General features: G+C 55.3%; 1 protein-coding gene across 3 annotated transcripts; it reads left to right on the top strand.

Annotated features, from left to right (window-relative positions):
- Positions 1 to 9,400: 9,400 nt before the first annotated feature.
- TMEM179 (transmembrane protein 179) lies at positions 9,401 to 22,725 on the top strand. Of its 3 annotated transcripts, XM_012531430.3 has the most exons (4): positions 9,401 to 9,855; positions 17,301 to 17,438; positions 19,161 to 19,239; positions 20,648 to 22,725. In XM_012531430.3, the coding sequence occupies exons 1-4, from the start codon at positions 9,551 to 9,553 to the stop codon at positions 20,825 to 20,827; spliced, it is 702 nt and encodes a 233-aa protein (XP_012386884.1). In that variant the 5' UTR covers positions 9,401 to 9,550; the 3' UTR covers positions 20,828 to 22,725. The 3 variants fall into 3 exon arrangements, with proteins under 3 accessions (XP_012386884.1, XP_049561880.1, XP_049561879.1); XM_049705923.1 differs by lacking the exon at positions 17,301 to 17,438; XM_049705922.1 differs by lacking the exons at positions 17,301 to 17,438; positions 19,161 to 19,239; positions 20,648 to 22,725 and adding an exon at positions 10,062 to 10,878.
- Positions 22,726 to 23,154: the final 429 nt, after the last annotated feature.

Raw genomic sequence — 23,154 nt, 5'->3', positions numbered from 1 at the left:
GGAGCTGACCTAAGACGCTAGTTTAGAGAACAGCTACTGAATTTTGTATGTTTATCTTGTGTGCAATTATCTTACAAAATTCTCTTGTAAATTCTAGTAATTTTTAAAATAGAGTATCTTGAGTGTTCTGGGTGTATAATCATATTATCCTCCAATAAATATAATTTTGCCTCTTTGTTTCCATAGATATACTGCTTATTTTATTCTGTTGACTTGTTTCCTTAGGTAGAATTGCCAAACAAATCGTCACAATAGTTGTGACAATGAGAATTCCCATCTTGTTTCTGATTTGAGTGGGTGAGAGTTTCAATGTTTATAGGCAGTTTTAAAAAATCATATTCAGGTACATTTCTTCTTGTTTTACATAGACTTAAAAAAAAGAATGGATATTTAATTGTGTGAATGACTTTTAGGTATCTATTGACAAAAAACTTTGTGGTTTTTTCCTTTATTTGTTGGTGTAATAAACTATTGATAAATTTCCTAAAGCTAAGCTGTTCTTACATTTTTAATAAATTCTGCTTGTTCACATTTTCTTGTTTTCTTAATACATTGGGTTGTATTCAATACACCAATATTTTCTTTGAAAAATTTTACATCAATATTTGTAAATGAAATTCCTTGTTACTTTCTTTCCTTCACTATTCTAATAGGATTTTAGCATTAGTGTGATGCTGACTTTTACATGAATTTTGGAGTTTTCCAGATTTTCTATAGATTGAAATTATTTTAAGGACAAGGGACTTCCATGACTTTTGAAGGGTAAGTACAACTCACCTCTAAAACTGCTGGTGTCTTGTGCCTTTTAAAACGGTAGCTATTTAGGGGGGCGGAGTCAGGATGGCTGTGTGGGCAGACGCAGAGTTAGCGTCTCCCCACCGCTAGGGCGCCTGCCGGCAGCTGCTGGGGGACTCTGACCCCCAAGGAGACGGGAGGAACCCCAGAGTGAACCGGTAGGATGGACGTAGGGGGACCGAGGAGGGAGGAGAAGTGGAGGCCAGACAGGCTCGGCGCCCCTGAGGCGGGGGAGGTCAGGAGAGGCAGGCGGGAGGGGCTCTCCGGGAAGAGGAAGACGGGAGAGGAGCGGAGGGCGATCGCCTGGCGCACTCGGCCGGGGAGCCTGCTGAGCTCCCAGGTGAGCTCCCCTGCCCTCCACAGCCCCTTCCAGGCCGCGTGGGCCCTGGGGGCATAGGAGGGAGGCCGGGGGATCAGGAGAGGCAGGCGGGAGGGGCCATCCAGGAGGAGCAGGACAGGAGAGGAGGGCGATTGCCCCGCCCACTCGGGCCCAGGAAGCCTGCTGGGCTCCCAGGCGAGGCCCCTGCCCTCTGAGACCAGGGGTGGGGAGCACACCTGGGCCCCTTCTGTTCCTTGAGCCTAAGCCCCACCTCCCACAGCCCCCAGGGCGTTTTCCAGCCCCGTGGGTCCTGAGCATTGGCCCCACCCACTGCCCAAACATCACCCTTGCTTAGGCCCTGCCCTCCACAGCCAAGGCCTTCCCCCCCAGTTCTTTTTTTTTTTTTTGTCTTTTCCCTCCTCCTCTTGTTTACTATTGTGGTACTGATGTACCTTCCAGTTGTTGATTCATCTATATTTTTCTTTTTACATTCTTTCTAACATATCTGTTACTTTCCTAGTCTAATTTTACTTTTTACTTTGTTATTGTTCTCTCTCTTTTTTTCTTTGCCACTCCACACGGCTTGCGGGATCTTGATTCGGGAACCTGGGGTCAGGCGGAAGCTCCTGTGGTGGGAGCTCCAAGTCCAAACCACCGGGCTAACAGAGAACCTCTGACCCCAGGGAATATTCATCGGAGTGAGGTCCCACGGAGTTCCTCATCTCAGCACCAAGACCCAGCTCTATCCAATAGCCTACAAATTCCAGTGTTGGAAGCCTCAGGACAAACAACCAATAAGACAGGAACACAATCCCACTAAAAAAAAAAAAAAAAAATGAGAGGGCAAAAAGTATGTCACAGATGAAGGAGCAAGGTAACAACCTACAAGACCAAATAAATGAAGAGGAAATAGGCAGTCTACCTGAAAAAGAATTCGCAGTAATGATGGTAAAGATGATCCAGAATCTCAGAAATAGAATGGAAGCACGGATTGAGAAAATACAAGGAATGTTTAACAAAGATCTAGAAGAACTAAAGAACAAGCAGAGATGAGCAACACAATAACTGAAATGAAAAATACACCAGAAGGAATCAATAACAGAATAATGGAGGCAGAAGAATGAATAAGTGAGCTGGAAGCCAAAATAGTGGAAAGAACTGCCAAGGAGCAGAATAAAGAGAAAAGAACGAAAAGGATAGAAGACAATCTCAGAGACCTCTGGGACAACACTAAACACACCAACATTCGAATTATAGGGGTCCCAGAAGGAGAAGAGACGAAGAAAGGGTCTGAGAAAATATTTGAAGAGATTGTAGTTGAAAACTTCCCTAACATGGGGAAGGAAATAGTCACCCAAGTCCAGGAAGCACAGAGAATCCCGTACAGGATAAACCCTAGGAAAAACACACCAAGATACATCTTAATCAAACTAACAAAAATTAAATTCAAAGAAAAAATATTAAAAGCAGCAAGGGAAAAACAACAAATAACATACAAAGGAATCCCCATAAGGTTATCAGCTGATTTTTCAGTGGAAACTCTGCAGCCAGAAGGCAGTGGCAGGATGTACTTAAAGTGATGAAACAGAAAAACCTACAGCCAAGATGACTCTACCCAGCAAGGATCTCATTCAGATTCAGTGGAGAAGTCAAAAGCTTTTCAGACAAACAAAAGCTAAGAGAATTCAGCACCACCAAACCAGCTTTACAACAAATGCTAAAGGAACTTCTCTAAGCGGGAAACACAAGTGAAGAAAAGACCCACAAAGACAAACCCAAAACAATTAAGAAAATGGTAATAGGAACATATATATCGATAATAACCTTGAATGTAAATGGATTAGATGCCTCAACCAAAACACACAGACTGGCTGAATGGATACAGAAACCAGACCCATATATACGCTGTCTACAAGAGACCCACGTCATACCTAGGGACACATACAGACTGAAAGTGAGGGGATGGAAAAAGATATTCCATGCAAATGGAAATCAAAAGAAAGCTGGAGTAGCGATACTCATATCGGATAAAATAGACTTTAAAATAAAGACTGTTACAAGAGATAAGGAGGGACACTACATAATGATCAAAGGATCAATCCAAGAAAAATATGTAACAATTGTAAATGTTTATGCACCCAACAGAGGAGCACCTCAATACATAAGGCAAATGCTAACAACCATGAAAGGAGAAATTGACAGTAACACAATTATAGTAGGGGACTTTAACACCCCACTTACACCAATGGACAGATCATCCAAACAGAAAATAAATAAGGAAACACAAGCTTTAAGTGACACAATAGACCAGATAGATCTAATTGATATTTATAGAACATTCCACCCAAAAGTAGCAGAATACACTTTCTTCTCAAGTGCACACGGAACATTCTCCAGGATAGACCACATCCTGGGTCACAAATCAAGCCTCAGAAAATTGAAATCACATCAAGCATCTTTTCTGATCACAACGCTATGAGATTGGAAATCAATTACAGAAAAATAAACTGTACAAAACACAAATACATTGGGACTAAACAGTGCACTTCTAAATAACCAAGAGATCATTGAAGAAATCAAAAAAGAAATAAAAACATACATAGAAACAAATAACACTGAAAACACGACGACCCAAAACTTATGGGACACAGCGAAAGCAGTTCTAAGAGGGAAGTTTATAGCAATTCAATCTCACCTCAAGAAACAAGAAACAACTCAAATAAACAATCTAACCCTACACTTAAAACAACTAGAGAAAGAAGAACAAAGAAAACCCAAAGTCAGTAGAAGGAAAGAAATCATAAAGATCAGAGCAGAAATAAATGAAATAGAAATGAAGAAAACAATAGCAAAGATCGATAAGACTAAAATCTGGTTTTGGGCTTCCCTGGTGGCGCAGTGGTTGAGAGTCCGCCTGCTGATGCAGGGGACACGGGTTCGTGCCCTGGTCCGGGAAGATCCCACATGCCGCGGAGTGGCTAGGCCCATGAACCATGGCCGCTGAGCCTGCGCATCTGGAGCCTGTGCTCTGCAATGGGAGAGGCCACAACAGTGAGAGGCCCACGTACTGAAAAAAAAATAAAATAAAAAGGTGGTTCTTTGAGAAGGTAAACAAAACTGATAAACCCTTATCCAGACTCATCAAGAAAAACAGGGAGAGGATGCAAATCAGTAAAATTAGAAATGAAAAAGGAGAAATCACAACTGACACTGCAGAAATACAAAGGATTATAAGAGACTACTACAAACAACTATATGCCAATAAAATGGACCACCATGAAGAAATGGACAAATTCTTGGAAAGCTACAATTTTCCAAGACTGAACCAGGAAGAATTAGAAAATATAAACAGACTTATCATAAGTGATGAAATTGAAACCGTATTTAAAAATCTTCCAACAAACAAAAGTCCAGGACCAGATGGCTTCACAGGTGAATTCTATCAAACATTTAGAGAAGGGCTAACACTGATCTTTCTCAAGCTCTTCCAAAAAATTGCAGAGGGAGAAACACTCCCAAATTCATTCTACGAAGCCACCATCACCCTGATACCAAAACCAGAAAAAGATATCACAAAAAAAGAAAATTATAGACCAATATCACTGATGAACATAGATGCAAAAATCTTGAACAAAATACTAGCAAACAGAATCCAATAGCACTTCAAAGGATCATACACCACGATCAAGTGGGATTTATCCCAGGGATGAAAGGATCCTTCAATATACGCAAATCAATCAATGTGATACACAATATTAACAAATTGAAGAATAAAAACCATATGATCATCTCAATAGATGCAGAGAAAGCTTTTGACAAAATTCAACATCCATTTATGATAAAAACTCTCCAGAAACTGGGCATAGAGGGAACCTACCTCAACATAATAAAGGCCATATAAGACAAACCCACAGCAAACATCATTCTCAACGGTGAAAAACTGAAAACATTTCCTCTAAGATCAGGAAGAAGACAAGGATGTCCACTCTCAGCACTGTTTTTTTTTTTTTTTTTTTTTGTGATACGTGGGCCTCTCACTGTTGTGGCCTCTCCCGTTGTGGAGCAAGGCTCCGGACACACAGGCCCAGCAGCCGTGGCTCATGGGCCTAGCCGCTCCACGGCATGTGGGATCTTCCCGGACCGGGGCACGAACCCGTGTCCCCTGCATCGGCAGGCGGACTCTCAACCACTGCGCCACCAGGGAAGCCCATCACCACTATTATTCAACATAGTTTTGGAAGTCCTAGCCATGGCAATCAGAGAAGAAAAGAAATACAAATTGGAAAAGAAGAAGTAAAACTGTCACTCTTTGCAGATGACATGATACTATACATAGAAAATCCTAAAGATGCCACCAGAAAACTACTAGAGCTAATCAATGAATTTGGTAAGGTTGCAGGATACAAAATTAATGCACAGAAATCTCTGGCATTCCTATACACCAACAATTAAAAATCAGAAAGAGAAATTAAGGAAATACTCCCATTTACCATCGCAACAAAAAGAATAAAATACCTAGGAATAAAGCTGCCTAAGGAGGCAAAAGACGTGTACTCAGAAAACTATAAGGCACTGATGAAAGAAATCAAAGATGACATAAACAGATGGAGAAATATACCATGATCTTGGATTGGAAGAATCAATATTGTGAAAATGATTATACTACCCAAAGCAATCTACAGATTCAATGCAATCCCTATCAAACTACCAATGGCATTCTTCACAGAATTAGAACAAAAAATCTTACAATTCATATGGAAATATGGAAGGCGCCAAATAGCCAAAGCAATCTTGAGAAAGAAAAACAGAGTTGGAGGAATCAGGCTCCCTGACTTCAAACTATACCACAAAGCTACAGTAATCAAGACAGTATGGTACTGGCACAGAAACAGAAATATAGGTAAATGGTACAGGATAGAAAGCCCAGAAAAAAACCCATGCACATTTGGGCACCTAATTTACGACAAAGGAGGCAAGAACATACAATGGAGAGAAGACAGCCTCTTCAATAAGTGGTGCTGGGAAAACTGGACAGCTACATGTAAAAGAATGAAATTAGAACACTGCCTAACACCATACAGAAAAATAAACTCCAAATGGATTAAAGATTTAAATGTAAGACCGGCCAGTATAAAACTTTTAGTGGCAAACATAGGAAAAACACTCTTTGACATAAACCACAGCAAGATCTTTTTTGACCTACCTTCTAGAGTAACAGAAATAAAAACAAAATAAACAAATGGGACTTAAATAAACTTAAAAGTTTTTGCACAGCAAAGGAAACCATAAACAAGACAAAAAGGCAACTCTAAGAATGGGAGAAAATATTTGCAAATGAGACAACAGACAAAACATTAATCTCCAAAATATACAAACAGCCCATGGAGCTCAATATCAAAAAAACAAACAATCCAGTTAAAAAATGGATGGAAGACCTAAATAGACATTTCACCAAGAAAGACATACAGATGACCAAGAGGCACATGAAAAGATGCTCAACATCACTAATTATTAGAGAACTACAATGAGGTATCACCTCACGCCAGTCAGAATGGTCATTATCAAAAAAGCTAGAAACAATAAATGCTGGAAAGGGTGTAGTGAAAAGGGAACACTCCAACACTGTTGGTGGGAATGTAAATTGGTACAATCACTATGGAAAACAGTATGGATGTTCCTTAAAAAACTACAAATAGAACTACCATATGACCCAGCAATCCCACTACTGGGCATATACCCTGAGAAAACCATAATTCAAAAAGAGACATGCACCACAATGTTCATTGCAGCACTATTTACAATAGCCAGGACATGGAACCAACCTAAATGTCCATCGACAGATGAATGGATAAAGAAGATGTGGCACATATATACAATGGAATATTACTCAGCCATAAAAAGAAACAAAATTGAGGTATTTGTAGTGAGGTGGATGGACATAGAGTCTGTCATACAGAGTGAAGTAAGTCAGAAAGAGAAAAACAAATACCATACGCTAATGCATATATATGGAATCTAAAAAAAAAAAAAAGGTACTGATGAACCTAGTTGCAGGGCAGGACGAAAGATGTAGACATAGAGAATGGACTTGAGGACATGGGGTGGGAGGGCGAAGCTGGGGCGAAGTGAGAGTAGCATTGACATATATCCACTACCGAATGTAAAATAGGTGGCCGGTGGGAAGCAGCCGCATAGCACAGGGAGATGGGCTCGGTGCTCTGCGATGACCTAGAGGGGTGGGATAGGGAGGATGGGAGGGAGGCTCAAGAGGGAGGGGATATGGGGACATGTGTATGCACATGGCTGATTCACTCTGGTGTACAACAGAAACTAACACAGTATTGTGAAGCAATTATAGTCCAATAAAGATCTCTTAAAAAATGGTAGATATTTAATAATCTTTCCAATTTATTCTGTAGTTCTCCCTTTGGGCCACTTGTCTCTCAATTGTCATGGTCTCTTTTGTTTTGGCCTCACCCTTAAAGTGTAAGACCCCCAGATGTGTTCAAATTAGTCCACTGGATAATGATTGGATGGGATTTCAACTCTTGTCCAAGTTGGTGGGGGGCCACTGAATTTCCTGAGCAGGCTCCCTTTGGTTGAATCGGGGAACTCAACAGTAGCAGAAACCCCATGTGTATTCTCCAAGGGAAGGGTTGCTGTCCCAGACCCACAGCTGGTCTTCGATGTGTGCTTTAAAGTGATTGCAAAGTGAATGTGCAATGCACAGAAGACAAATTACACATAGTACCAGCACAGGAAAAGATGCTCAACCTCACGATGATAGGGAAACCCAAGGCTACACCTCAATGAAGACTGATAGAATTTAAATACAGCTGATTTTCTCAGTTTTGGAGAGGGTGTCTGCAGCATGGATAAGAAGGTAAGTTGGTACAAATTTCTGTCAACTCTTAAAGGTGCACACCCCATGACCCAGCAGTTCCTCTCCTAAGAACTTCTCTTTTAGGAAGTACCTGTACAAGTGCACAAGCATGTGTGTACAAGGAAGCTCACTCAACAGTATTTGAACTAGCAAAAATGGAAGACATTAACCAGCTACCCAAAGAGGGATAGTTACGCAAATTGTGGAATCTTCATGATTATGGACTTTTACACAGTTATTAAGAAGAATGAAGTAGATCTCTATGTGTGGGCAGGGAATAAGGTCCATGACATACTGCCGAATGAAGGAATCAACCTGCAGAATGGTGTGTATAGTATGAAGCACTCGTGTAAATTGTGGGCGTTTATGTGCTTAGCAAAATGTCTAGAAAAGTAGAAGTCAGACTGTGAAGAGTGGTCACCCCAGTCATGTGGCCGGATGGGGGTGGGGAGGGCAAGAAGGAGACGTTGTCTTTTTATTTTATACATAACATGTATGTGGCTTGACTCTTAAAATGGGCATATATTACTTTGGCAATAAAACAAAAAGGTTTTTTCAGCGCTTGCAACAAAAAAGCCGATGTAATTTTAAACCAGTTGGCAGTGTCTTTTGGAAGGAGGCTCCCTCACTCTGGGAATTGGACTAAATGTGACTTAGTCTTAAAGGGAGCTAGAAAAGGCATTACTTCCACTAATTAATGCATCGGCACATTCCATCTCGGGAAGGGCTGTCTTAATGAGGTGCCTGGGGCATCCATTATTTATCTTACAAATACCAACTCAGGGTTCTGCTTGTGTCAGGCAGTGAGAGATATCCCTTCTGAGGGTGCTGTGCTGGAGAAGCACAGACAGCTAACAGAGCCACTCTGTCCTCTCGGCACCCATCTCTCCGTGGCGAACCCTGTGCCACTTCCTCGACCCCAGATCCTCCCCTCTCCGACCCATTTCCCGTATACTTGGTGCACTCCAGGACCCCCGAAAAAGAGTCATTCCAGTCCGGACTGAAAACCTCACTGCCACCCCTCACCTCATTATGGGCATCTTGAATCAGTCCCTGTGAATCGCTCTCTCCTAGCCTCCTTTCCTTAACGCCAGTGGGGCAACTGGGGACCTGGGAACCATCGTATGTGAGGCCCGCATAGGTATAGCTCCTGGTACCAGAGTCGGGTCTCGGTAAGCCGACATAGCAATCTTCCCATTCCCTCTCCTGGTTTCCATTCCGCTTCTGCATCGGTACACCCATTCTCCACCGTGGCCCACACCCACCCATTGTCCCCTTTGCCCCCTTTCCGCGCCGCGAGCCCGCCGGTAGCTGTCCGTGGTGCTGACCGCAGGCGCGGCCCGCGCTTGGCCGCTGCGCACGCGTCCCGGGCGGGGCGCGCAGGACCCCGCCGGCGCCGCCACTGCGCAGCCTCCCGCGCGGATCCGGCCTGGCTTGCGCGCGGCGCCGGGAGACTCCCGCGGCCTCGTCTCCCGGCCTGCGCCCCTCGTCCCGCGTCGCCAGCCAGCCCCGCGGCCTCCTCCGGCCGCTTCCTCGGCCCGCCTGGCCCCGCCATGGCGCTCAACAATTTCCTCTTCGCGCAGTGCGTCTGCTACTTCCTGGCCTTTCTGTTCAGCTTCGTGGTGGTGGTGCCGCTGTCCGAGAATGGCCACGACTTCCGCGGCCGCTGCCTGCTCTTCACCGAGGGCATGTGGCTGAGCGCCAACCTGACGGCGCAGGAGGGCGAGCGCTTCACCGTGCAGGAGTGGGGCCCGCCGGCCGCCTGCCGCTTCAGCCTGCTGGCCAGCCTCCTCTCGCTGTTGCTCGCCGCGGCGCACGCCTGGCGCACGCTCTTCTTCCTCTGCAAGGGACACGAGGGGTAAGTGGGGGCCTCGCAGCTGCCCTGCACCGACAGACGCAGCCCTTACCCCTGGCACGGCCCCCCTTCCGTGCCCACAGCGTCCCAGGCTCTCCCTGACAAGGAGGAGGGTGAGTCCCTGCGTCTCCCCATGGTCTCAGAGGCCCGAAAATATCAACCATCGGGCCTCACCACTTCCACGGAGACCGCCCTTTGTCTACACGCAGAACCGAGGGGCCATGGCGTTCTCCGTACCAGGACAGTGCTTCCCTCTCCAAGCGCGCATCACCACCCACACCCCGGGGTGCAAGTGTTGCATCGTCATCTCGGAGCCTATTTGGGCCTCCCTCTCTGGCCCAGCGGGGCCCACTCCCGTCAGCACCGCGGACAGCTCCCAGCCGGGTTTGGCCTGCTCCCAGCTCCGGGTGGAGGGGGAGGGACCAGGCAGGCAGGGGGCCGACCCGGCTAACAGGGCATCCTCCCCCGTTCCCATCCCCCTGGGAAGGAAAGCCGGAGGGAAGCCCTCGAGGCCCACCGCTGTGGCACACACCTTGGCCGGGGGATGGGGGAGAGGGAGCAGCAGGTGTGTGGGGCCCCGCTAGCCTCCGCCCCCTCCCCCCCACCCCCCCTGGGCTCCATTTTTCTCTTCACCTTGTCCTGTCCTGGCTCTGTTTTGTGAGAGAGTGGGATGTGGGTCCCTGGGCTGGGGTTCTCAGCCAGTAACACTCCCTGGGCCTCTACCCCTGTGGGACCCTGTGTGGCCCGCCCCACCCACGCCCAGGCTGCGGATCCCTGTGCCCTGGAGCGGCCAGGTCTCCTGCAGAGGCCCCGGGAGGCCACTCCTGCCTGTTGCCTGCTCTCACATCTACGTGGGAAGCCCACGCCTTCTCCCAGACTCTGCCCCCACCCTCACCCCCATCCATCATCTGCTGGTAGTTTTTCGTGGCTTTTCACTTCTTCCGGGGAGGAGGGCTCTGAGGCTGTGAGTGGGCAGGGACTCCTGAGAGCTCTCAGCTTGGCTTTGGCGTGGAGAGAGGGGCTGGAGAGAGGAAGGGGGGCTGCAAGTTGAAGAGGAAAGGGACAGCTGAGGCTGGGGGGAGGGGGTGAAATCCCAGCAACCCATGTGTATGAGTTTCCAGGGGCTGCTGTAACAGAGCACCACAAACTGGGGCTTAAGACAATTTATTCTCTTACAGTTCTGGAGGCCGGAAGCCCCAAATTAAGGTGTTGTCAGGGTTGGTTCCCTTTGGGGGGTTAACATTTTCCAGGCCTCTTCCTAGCTCCTGGCGGCCGCTGCAACCCCTGATGTCCCTTGCTTAGTTAGGCCTGTGTCGCTCCCATCTCTGTCTCCCTCTCCACATGGCCTCTTCTCTCTTTCCTTCTTCTCATAAGGATGCTAGTCATTGGATTTGGGGCCCGCCCTAAATCCAGGATGACCTCATCCTGAGATCTTTAGCTTAATGACACCCACAAAGACCCTATTTCCAAATAAGGTCACATTCACAGGTACTGGGGGTGCAGATGTGGGCATACGTTGTCAGGGGACGCAATTCAACCCAGTGCACGGAAGTTCTGCATTCGGGGTCTGCAGAAGCCATGTGTCAGCCCGGGGCGTCCTCCGGGTGCCGTGTGTGGGGTGGGAGCTCTTCCCAGGGTGAGCCCGGGCCAGGCCCGGGGGGGCGCCTGCCCTGCTTCTCCTTCCCTCCACCCCCACGATGGCTGGTGTCCCGAGGAGGCTTTGAGACACATCTGCACCTGCGGTGCCAAGCCCACGTGGTGCCGGTCGGAGCCGCCAGTGCAGGTTGGGGCCGGAGAAGCATCTCTGATTACGAGACAGGGTCTGAGGCCGAGGAGGGGCGGTCAGCAGGCGGGGCAGGTTGAGGTCCCTTCAGTCTGGAAGCTGAGGGCAGTGGGCACAGGCCAGGTGGGGGCCACGGCTTGGTCATCAGCTGACGCCCATGGTTCCAGCTTGTCCCTACAAGACAGGTGACCTCAAGGCATTCAGGGTCTACCTGGTGAGGACGCGTAAGCAGCTCTCCAGGTGGGGCCCAGCCCCCCGTGGCTCTGAGTGGTGGGAGATTTCAGAGGCACCACCAGAGGCTGGGAGCTAAGAGCCCAGAGCCTGCAAGGGAGGAATCCTGGTCACGCAGGACCGCCTGTTTCACACAAGTTGGGCAGCAAACCTAGGAACCTAGGGACAGCTTCTGTCCTTTGTCGTCTCATAGAAGGTGTCCGTCAGCTCTGTGAAACCATCCCCATCCCCATCTTAAAGACAGAAAACTGAGGCTTGGGAGTGTACATGCCTCCCGTGCCCTTTCACCGTGCCCGTCCCCTGAGGACAGAGGGGACCTGTGCTCCCATGGAGGTGGCCTGGCTGGAGGAACACTTAGGGTCCTCTGTCCCTTTGCATCAGTCCTAGGGGCTCATCTGTCCTGCCACCAGCGGCCTCGACCGTGGCAGCCAAGGCTGGGCCACGCTTCTCTTCTCCAGGGACATCTGTTGCAGAATGTCCTTCTCAGCCCTCAGGAATTCCGGCCCAAGGCCACAGGTTGTCCCACTGCCTGTTCCCACCCTGTCCACCACACAAGCCAGTTGGTCAGCTGTGATGACATCTGTCACAAGTGTCATCCTTTCTTCTTAGTTCGGGTTGTAGGAGCAGGTCAAAGCTCTTGTGGATGTCCAGGCCATGGCTATGCACCTGAGGGGACCCTGCGCTGGCTGAACCCAAGGCGCACACATACCTTGTTCACCTCTGTGTGCTCAGGGCTGAGCACGGGGCGTGGTGCCCAGGAGTCACCAGATTAGTGATTGTTGAGTGAATGACGGCAAGGTTCCTGCCCCTTGAGGTTTGCAGCTTCACAGCCACTCACGGGCCCGGATGCCTTTGCAGATTCACAGTCTGACCAAGGGTTCAGCCCTCTGGGCTCGCTGTGTCAGCCAGGTCTGGACCTGTGGGAAGGCTGGGTCTGCCTCGTCCAGCCACGGGCAGGACGGTCAGCTGAGGGCAGCCAATTCCGGCACAGTTGTTGGTCAAGCTGCATAGACCAGGCGAGCAGGTGCTGGGTGGGTAAGGGGACTCGGGACGGCCAGGAGGCCGGGAAGGGCAGGTAGAGAGAGCAGTGTGATGGACGATGGCTCTCAGGGGTGTTGATGGCCACCGGACATCCGGCCCATGAAGGACACCACTGCCCTCCTTAGACTTGGGTTCTTTTGTTTGTTTGTTTTTTTGCGGTACGCGGGCCTCTCACTGTTGTGGCCTCTCCCGTTGCGGAGCACAGGCTCCGGACGCGCAGGCTCAGCGGCCATGGCTCACGGGCGCAGCCGCTCTGCGGCATGTGGGATCTTCCCGGACCGGGGCACGAACCCGCGTCCCCTGCATCGGCAGGCGGACTCTCAGCCACTGCGCCACCAGGGAAGCCCTGGACTTGGGTTTTAGAGGGCCCTCACTGTTTAGGGTTTAGTGTGCACCCTAATTCTCCTAAGAGTCCAACCTCAGACCGAGACCCAGGGTGGAACCCTACACTTTGATCTGTGTGAGGGGCTCACGGCTGGGTCTCGAGCTCGTGGTCAGACGCAGTGTCCGTGATGCCAGCTCCCTCCTCATGCAGTGTGTCTCTGTGCAAATTGGGGACCCCTGATGGCTTGTGCCCAGGGGTGTGAAGGGTAAGGGGTCGGGGCAGCTTTTTGTACAGGGGGTGTCCTCCCGGTTGCTGGCTGGGGGAAGGAGTGAGTGGATCGGTGGCACCTGTGGCTTCCGGGGCCATTGCTGTTTCGGGCCACTGGCTGAGCGGAGGGTGAGTCGGGCCTGGGGGCCGGGCAGCTTTGCCGGTCCATGTTGCAGTGGTTTGTGATTGACGGCTGGGGAGCGCTGCGTTCAAACGGCCCATCTGCCTGCCCACACGTGTCCCTCAGCCTGCAGGTCGCTCCCAGGGCTTCCCAGGATAGCTGTCGCCATGGAGATGGCGCGTCCAGGCGGGGCACCCTGACAGGCAGCGGGAGAAAGATGAAGTTAACCCTGTGAGTGCTGGGCTCCCGTTCCTGAACGCTGCCCCGGCCTGTCGTTGGGAGGAGGGGGTGGGAGTCGTGTTGTGAACGCTGGGGGGCCGGGGCCAAGGGAGGCTCTCACACACCCGATTCTTCAGAAATCTGTAAAGCCAGAGCACATGCCAAGGAAACGACCAGAAGCCGACGGGAAGGGTAAGAGGAGGCTGCTGGCTGGCAGGACCCCAGCACGGGCCCTTCCCTGTCTCGTGGGATGGAGACCCCAAAACTGTGCCCATTTAATAGGGATGCGGCCGGAGTGTCGGTGGTTTCTGGCTCTCAGAGACTGTGCTGTAAATCGCCCTGAGAGGTGGGAAGGGGCAGCTCTCGACGGGTCGGCTGTGTCTCAGGCCCGCTGTGCCAGGGGTCCCACGAGGGCACTGCTGTGCACGCGGGGTGGGGGGCCCTCCTGGGCCTCTAGAGTTCGGTGCATGATGGGCTTGGGGCCCCCCAGCGAGAAAGAGCAGGGTTTGACGCCGGCTGGTCGCCCGCTGCCCTGCCCTCTGCACCCTGGCCGTCCCTCCTCCCACAAGCCCTGCTGCGGACAGGCTTCCTGGGGGGTCGGCAGAGGGCTGTCAGCGGGTGGAGGACACCTAGGGAACCGGCCGTCCCAGGGGGCTGGACTTCTGTGCCAAGAGCGGCCTGCTCCTCTGCTCTGCCTGTGGCGGCTCATCCCTGGCCTCCCTGGGACCGCCACGTTCTCCTTGGCTGGAGCCGAGTGTCCATCCAAGATGGAGATGCCAGGGGCGCAGGCTCTGCGTAACTTCTGCTTTCCTCGGAGCGCCAGCTCCTGGGAAGGGGGGCTTCCAGTGGGCTGGGCCTTCCCCAGCCCCACGCTGCCCCACGGGGGGCACAGCTGGCCGTGAGCCCGTCTCCAAATCTGGTTCCCAAGGGTGACTCAGCAGCTTCTCCATCCCTGCGTCCCGCACCCCATCTTCTGCAGCGACACAGGCCCCAGCCCGAGGGCTCCAGCTGTGCCCCTGGCTTGGGGGTCAGAGGGCGGTGAGCCCGACCCGGCCTGGATGATGGGCTGAGGTCTGTCCTGGGGGGATGAGAGCTCCTGAGTCGCCCCGCAGCTACGTGCCCTTCACCCACATAAGCTCCCTCAGTTCCCACCGTAACCCGATGTGACAGAGCAGAAATTGAGGCCCCCAGAGTGCCTCAACCCCAGAGTGAAGGTCGCACAGCTGGCCAAGGGCAGGCGGGCTTGACACCGCCTCCGCTCGGTGACAGCGTCGGAGGGGGATGGGCCATAACATACCTCTCTTCATAACTATAGGCCCCTGGCCCCTAACTCGAGCTCTCAGGGCCAGATGGATTTTGCCGTTCAGAATTGTGTCCATCAGGGTCCCAGGTGGAGACTGATGACCGCCCAAGTGAGGAAAACCTGAGGACTAAGGTGTGGGCCAGGTGTGGGGCCCTGTCGCCACCCGAGGGGCTGGGTGGGGTTCTGTGGATGAGGCCGCCCAGAGGGACAACCTTTGGTGGAGGGACGCCGCCAGCCTGAGGCTGCCCCCAGGAGGGACCTGGTGATGGACACCCCCCACCCCCACTGTCACGTCCCCCGGGACCCCATTGGCTGGATGCAACCAGGAGCCAGGGAGAGGGTGGCGCCCTCCATTCGGCCCCCCAGGCCGAGGATGGACGGGACGGGATCTGAAGAGCAGCTGCACACGGTGGTCCAGTTCGGGCAGGGATTATGGTGCCGCGCTCACAGGGTGAGACACAGCAGGGCGTGGGCGGCTTGAAGCTCAAGCACAGTGAACACACAACCGACACTGAGCTGGGCAAGGACCGCGGACGCCGGTGAGTGCAGGCGCGCTTGCGCTGCCTGGACCAGCCTTTGGAGAATCGCGGACGGGGGCCGTGGCAGGCGTGGAGCTTCCTGCGCACGGCTCCCGTTGGCCTGGATCCTGGGCGTGGAGGCCCCACGTGTATGCGGGGGTGCGAGTGCAAACATGGGGCCAGACCCGCTGTCCCTGCCCTTTCAGGGGTGACTGTTGGGGTTTCAGGAGCGTGCTCGCCCCTCCCCTGATGCCCTTGTCGGGGTGGCTCAAGCCCTCCAGCCTTGGCACTCGGCGGGGCGGCCCTGGATTGGGCCTGTCGACAGCAGCCCTGAGGGATCTTTCCCTAGGGATGCTGTCGGTCCCGGCTGTGACAAAGCAGCCCGGCCATTCGTGCTGTGAGTCGGGCACTGGTGACCTCGGTTTACCATCTGCCCGTTTTTCTGAGGCAGCTCCTGGGCCGGGACTGCGGCGTCCATGCTGCGCTGTCCTCGGGGCCCAGCACAGGGTGGGTGGAGGCCCAGAGAGCGTCGGGCGGGTGGATAAACGGAAGAAAGAAACAACAGACGCAGGAGCGGCGCGTCCATCGCCGCTCGGCCTCGGCCGAGTCACCGCGTCCGGTGATGACAACTTTGATGTTTTCTTGGCTGAAACCCCAGCTGACACCTCGTTTAGTGAATGTTCCCCGTGAAGCCAGGTTTGGTCGGTCATTCCCCTCAGATTCAATGTACGGCAAGCACTGATGTCCACATCAGACCTGCAGCAGGTTAGGTGTAGGTCCAGGCTGCTGTCCCACGTTGGGGCGTTCCCTCTGCCCACCCCGCCTCTGCCGCGGGGCAGCCCTGCGCCCCCCGCCCCCTGCGGCATCAGCTCGACCGACTGCTCTCCTGCAGGACTCTGGATCTGCAGGGGGTGTTTTGGAGATGGTGGGACGGTGGATGCTCGTGGGCCGGCAGGAGAGTCTGGTGGGCGGGTGTTCCCACCACGTCCCTCCCCCCACCCGCCGTGCCATCGGAGGGCAAACGTCGGCGCCCTCTGAAAGCACCCCGGTGGGGGCCGCGCTCCCATGGACCCTGGAGAGGCCCTGACCCATGGGGCGTTGCAGCCTGGCCCTGAGCGAGCTCTGCCCTCTCGGCCCTGCCTCCTGGGTCCCCCAGGTGCCCGCTCTGGTCACCCCTTGGCCTTTCAGGTTTCAGTGGAGAAATCAGAGCAGGGTCACAGACCCCCAGGCAGGTGCAGGCCAGCCGCACTGATGACTGTGCGGGCAAATGGCCTTGGTGGGTACCCGCGAGGGTGATCCACCTTGACCTTTTCAGCATGGGTGCTGGTTCCGATACTTCGGAACCAGGCGGCCTTGGGTTTGAATGGTGGCCGTGACTCGGCTATAAGACGGTCCCCAGTCCCGGGCTTTGGGAGGACGGGCTGGGCAGCTCTGGCCGGCGCGTGGGCCGGTGGGGTGAGGAACGCCGCCGGAGGGGCAGCGACCTCTGGTGGCCCCGCTTGGCCCTACCCCGTCATCGGGGGCCCAACCCCAGCTGGGAACCCGCGGGTCGGGGGCTGCCTTCCTGCTGCCGCCTGGCCCGCAGGGGTGCTGTGGAGACGGGGGTGGCGCGGTGACCGCCCCTCCCCCCCTCGCTGCAGCTCCTTCCTCCACGCCTTCCTGAACCTGCTGGTCAGCGCCTTCGTGGTCTGCCTGGTCTTCATCGCCAGCACCATCGTGAGCGTGGGCTTCAGCATGTGGTGTGATGCTGTCACTGAGAAGGGCACCGTGCCCCACAGGTGCGCCCTGGGCCCCGCCCGCCTTTCCTAGGATGATGGCTTCCTGCACGAACCCCACCCTGAGCCCGCAGCTTTGCTCATCCCGCCTGATCCCCGTCCTGTGCACACCTGGCCACCCCTGCCCTGGGGCCCATGCCCCCTCCCCAGTTCAGGGAGCCCACAGCAGCTTCACACAATAGCAGGGGCCCCACAGACCCTGGGGGTGGATCGGGGTATGGTGGGGGATGGAGGCCTAGGAGGTCGGAGGTTCTGGCTTCCCCGTCATTGCTGACACGCGGTTGGGTGACGGGACCCCCTAGGGTGGGCTCCAGGTCCCGGAAGGCCCTGGAGAGCCGGCCCTGTGCTGCCGTTGGGGGCAGAGGCCTGGGCCCAGGTGTGGTAATGAGGAGGGTGTGGAGTGTAAGGATGGAGGGGGTGGGGACGGTGAGGGACGGGAGTGGAAGTTTCTGGTCGGAGGGCGTCTGGGACAGAGGCCTTCGGGGCTGGGACGGATGCTGTGGGCCCTGAGCCAGGGGCCATCTCTGGCTTGGGGGCGGCCCAAGGTGGAGCATGGTGACTGCCTGACCCCCAGCAAAGGGCTGCCCACTGCCCAGCCCTAAGGGGCATCATCCAGTGCCCCAGGCCATTCCCCTGGAAAGGCAGGGACCCAGGGTTACCTCTTCCAGAGACTCCAGATTCTTTCTTTAAGAAAAATCAGATCTGGAACCTTGAAGTACAGAATGGACGGAAGATCCGAAGTGGGCGGGGGCAGGGCGCATCTACCTGCTTATCCTGCACCTTTACCTTGGGGGTCCCCGGGGCGCCTCTGTAGCAGCTTGGGGCACACAACAGAGGAAAGTTCAAGCACCCTGGGTGGGTGGCTCTTTTGCGGTCCACACCAGGGCAGCCCCTCTGTGGGCTGGGGCCTTGCCCATGCTGAGCTGTGCCCTGCCTGATGGGCCCCCGGCCACCTGCTTTCTCACCCCGCCCCCCCTCGACCCCCCAGAGCCGTCGGAGCATGGCAGGCCCCTGGGTATGGCCTTGGGCTTCTCTAGAGTCTCTTTACCCTCACAAACTCCATTTCCAGCCCTTAAACCCCATCCTTCAGGCCTTTCCAGGGCCTGCCTGGACCTCTGGGCCTCCCTCTTCCAGGCCTCACGCTCCCGTTAACGTGTCCTGACATCTCGGGATGCTACGGGCCCCTGAGCCCAGGCCTCATTCACTCCAGGCTTCTGAGGCTGGCCTGGCCCAGCCTGTCTACCGACAAGGAGCTTGTGCAGGTCACCAGCACGCTGTAGTTTGCCCTGCTGTTCCCTGCTGTCGCACTGGCCCGTGCCGCCAGCCCCAGGAGGTGAAGAGTGAGCGGGTCAGGTGGGCGGGGCTGCCCCCATGGACGCCCACGGCGCTTCAGCCGTGCTACTGTGTAGCTCAGTCCGGGGACCAAGGGGCTAGAAGCAGCAGCCCTGCGCCCCTGCTCCTGAGGCCCCTGGCTCTGCAGTGCTGTGCAACTGCGGGGGCCAAGGCTGGAGTCTCCAGGAGAGTGACGGGCAGCGCTGGTGGCCCCCACTGTCCAGCGCCAGATGGGGGCCGGGTGGGCAGGTTCCCTGCCCCACAGGTGGGGCCCCACCCCACCTGTCTGCCCCACCTTGGGGGCAGCCCCTCGCCATTCGGGGGTGATGCTCTGCTCCCCCCCATTCTTGGTCCCCCAGCAGTCCCCATCCACCCTGCGTCTTGCCATTTTAGCTGCGAAGAGCTCCAGGACATCGATTTGGAACTGAACGTGGACAACTCCGCCTTCTATGATCAGTTCGTGATGGCCCAGGTGGGTGGAGCTGCCCGGGCAGGAGGGAGGCCTGCATCGTCGGGCAGCGGGCCATTCACTGCTAACATTCACCGAGTGCACAGCCCATCCCCTCACCCCAGCTGGGCAGGAAACACACTCGTAGCTAAGGACGGTGCCAGGCAGAGGAGATAGAGCTGGGAGAGCACTGGGCTGGGGGAGCAGTCGGGAAGGCTTCCCGGCGGACGGCAGGATCTTGGAGACTGAGAGGATGTTTGCAGGGGGTGGGCAGGGGTGGGCTGTGGGGCGTCCTAGGAGGAGGGAACAGCTAGCTTCTGAGCTAACTGCAGAAGCGGGGAGGCCTGGGGAGTGAGGGGGTGGCCCTGTGCCGGGTGGCGCTGGGAAGGGAGCCGGGCGTCATCCTGGGTCTGCAGTGCCGGGCCCGGGAGTCTGGATTCTGGTCCTGGCACCAGGTGGGCCCTCAGATAGACGCTTGAGGGCTCACAGTGGGTCCCCAGAGAGGGATGCCGAGGCAGTGTCTGAGGAAGGGGGTCCCGGGAGGGGGTCCGCCCCTGCATTTGGAGGAGCCCCCCAGCCACTGTTAGGGGGACCCCTCTCCTCCAACCCTGCCCTTGTACCAGCTTCGTCCCCTACCCTCCAGGAGACCACAGGGCAACTCTGGGGACCCTGTCTGCTGGAACACAGGCATGTCGGGACATGTGGTCAGAGAGGGCCTGTCCCTCAAAATCTGCTTCTGACCCTGACGATGACCCTGATGGCAGGGATGACGGGGCCCCCCGGGCAGGGGGCGGGTCCTTTCAGCACGGGGCAGGGCTCACCAGCCTGCAGGTCCACCTCTGGACCCGCGTTGGCCAGTGGCTGGTCTGAGGACGCTTTCTATGGTGAGGAGCCCTGTGGAGGGCGCTGGACGTCGTGTGGGTCCAGCTGAGATGAGCTGAGCCTGCCAGAGACACCTTCACACGAATGTAGTGGGAGATGTTCCAGCCTGAATTTATGGAATTTATGCCGATCAGCTCAGGAAGGCACAGGCTAAGTCTGCTGACAGACACCCTCAACTGAGCCAGTTTAGTTGCAGCTCGAGGCGGTTCTGATTAAACTGTTTCCCCTTCAACTGTTTGGAAACAGCAGATAAAGGTCAATTTCTTCCGGCGACTGGAACAGGCTCCATTACGGATGGAACGAGCTCCCTTGGAGCCGCGCGGCCCCAGCTCCTCGCGGGCCCTGTCGGGGTGCGAGCGTGGGCAGTTCCCAAAGCGTCTGCACAGCTTGGGGGCCGGGAGGGCCGCCAGATGCCGGGGCTGATGTCCCCGTCCTGTCCTGTCCCCGCAGCACCTCGTTCCTTCCCCAGCGGGTCCGTCCTTTTCCCGGGGGGCGGGTGGTGGCCACTGGGTCTGGCTGGCCCCCTCACCCCGCCCTCTGCCCCCCACAGTTCGGCCTCTGGGCCTCGTGGCTGGCCTGGTTGGCCATCACCATCCTGGCCTTCCTGAAAGTCTACCACAACTACCGCCAGGAGGACCTGCTGGACAAGCTGGTCCACGAGAAGGAGCTGCTGCTGGCCAGGCCGGCCCCCCACGCCTCCTTCCAAGGCGAGAAGAGCGCTGTCATCTAGGCCTGGCCCCGGACGCCCCGTCCAGGGCACATGGCCTGCCCTGGGGCCGCGGCCGGGGCTCTGCCCGGCCCCCCGCAACTTGCATGCCTCCCCTCGGCACTGCGTGTACTGAGCGACCCCCTCACCAGGTGCCCCGTTCCCAGCCTGAGCCGCGTGTGGACAAGAATCCCACCACCTGCGAGACAGAGGCGAGTGTGGGACGGAGCTGCCCTCTGGCCCCGGGTGGTCCCCACCCAGGGCTGAGTCCACTCTGCTGCGGCTCCAGAGCCCCGGGGTCCAGACTCATCTCAGCTCAAGAAGCACAGGGACGGGGGGCTGGGCCTGGGGTCAGGTGGTGGCTTCGCGGGCATCCTGGGGACTTGCCTGGGGAGGCCGGGGGGGCCCCCGTGTGGGCTGGGCCTGGGCTTGGGGTTGGAGACATGGACTCCAGATGTGGAGATGCCATTTCGCAGGGGAGTGGGGGCCAGGTGCCACTGTGGGTGTCTGTGTGCCTGTGAGGCACGTGAGGGTGTGCGTGTGTGTGTGCACATGGGCCTGCATGGCGAGGTGTGAGCGTGTGTGAATGTGGGTGTGAGTGTGCAGGTGAGCGTGCCCATACACAGGTGTGTGGGAGTGTGCAGGTATGGGTGGAGACCGGAGCGGGCAGCTGTCTGCAACCCCGTCCCCGGGTGCCCCCAGGGCCCCTTGCACCCCAGAGGAGGGGGCTGCCTTCCCAACTCAGGAGGCCTCGAGGGCATGGTCCTGCCCCCTAGGCAGCAGGTGGAGGAGCTGGGAGGGGAACTGGGACCCTGGGGCTCGGTGACAAGCCACCAGGGGGCTGCTTGGCTGTGGCCCCCCCCTCCTCTCGGGGCTCCCCGGGTTCCGCATCCTGTCCTCCGTGTCCTGTCCGGGACTGGGGTGCCCGAGGTGTAAGCATGCCCCGCCCCTCCCCTGAGCTTAGTAAATAGTTTCCTGGTCCAGCCCGCGTGCCAGTTTGCCCCCCACCCTCCAGGGGAAGGTGAGCCCCCAGCTCCCCATGTCCATGGCTCTCACCATCAGTGGATGGTTCAGTCTCCCAAAAAGCGGGGCAACGGGGCGTCCAGAGGCCACGGATCTGGGCCTGGGTCAAGGTGCCAGGTGTGGCGGGTAGCCCGGGCCCGGGAGGCGAGGCTGCAGGTCACCTGTCATGACCTGCTCGGCTGGCACCTTTTGGGAGTGGGGGCTTGGGACCAGGGTGACTGAGGTTCCTGGCATCTCAGATGCTCTGGCCCCGGGCCTGGCTGAGAGTTTTGGGAAGCGCAGCAGGGTCCTTGGGGAGGTGTTCTGACAGAACCTGAGGCCCCCGAGGGGATGCGCCTGCCCTAGTCCGCTGGCCGTGGGGACCCTGTCTGGCCCTGGACAGTTCCTGGTCTCCAGCAGAAGGTGGGGTGGCTCTGCCTTGTCCCCCATCAGGTAGCAGCCGTCTGGGCCCTGGAGGGAGGAGCAGGGCCAGGATGTGGGCTTCTGGAGCCCGAGGGTCTGCTGCGGATTTGACACTTGTGGGTGGCCTGGAGCTGGCCTGAGCAGCTCCTTGGTCAGGCTGGCAGACACCTGCGTGCACTTACAGAGCGGGCCTGTTGCTGACACACTGGCTGGCTGCACCGGCACCCCCAGACATCCCCACCCCGGGGGCTTCTGGGAAAGGTACAGCTGGCCCCGGGGAGGGGGTACTGGGACAGGAGCCGCGCACCCTTGCAGTAGGCAGGGGACGGACCCTCCGGGGCTGGACAGGAGGGGTGGCCGTGCCTCTGAGGCTCCTGAGGTGGGTCCACCCGATCGCTTCCATGATGCCTTGCTTCTCCCCGCTGCTGTTTGATAATGGACATCGTGTTTTACTTCCACTTCTGGCTTAACTGAAAGTAAAGATTCTTAAACTTAAATGTATCCATCTATTTCTCAAGTCAAAATAGAAACAAAAATACCTGAGCCTCTAAAGTGGACAAGCAGGAATCTCTTTGCCCGTCTTTTCTCCGCCTCCAGTTTGCCTTTTCTCCATTGTTCTATCTGCTTTCGATTTAAGACTTAAAGCACTGCACTCCGTGTTTGCTCCTGGAGTTCCCGAAACTTACTAGGAACTGGGAGTTGGTCCCCCTCCCCCACAGTGGCTGTACCCTCACATCCGCACATTCTCTCATGGGTTCCGTTCTCACTGCTTCCCGTGGAGACTTCACGGATGTGAGGATGGATTTCAAATTTTGGAATTCTTGGGGTTGTCGGGTACACCTTGAGCAATATTTTTCCGAAAACAATGGGGGTCATGGTCTCTGGGACCCTCCAGGGCTGAGCATGTCTTTGCAGTGAACGAACAG

Source organism: Orcinus orca, chromosome 2, assembly GCF_937001465.1.
Source record: "Orcinus orca chromosome 2, mOrcOrc1.1, whole genome shotgun sequence".
NCBI classification, from domain to species: domain Eukaryota; kingdom Metazoa; phylum Chordata; class Mammalia; order Artiodactyla; family Delphinidae; genus Orcinus; species Orcinus orca.
Note: the sequence above shows the minus strand (reverse complement) of the source record. Positions and strands in the feature narration are given on the sequence as shown.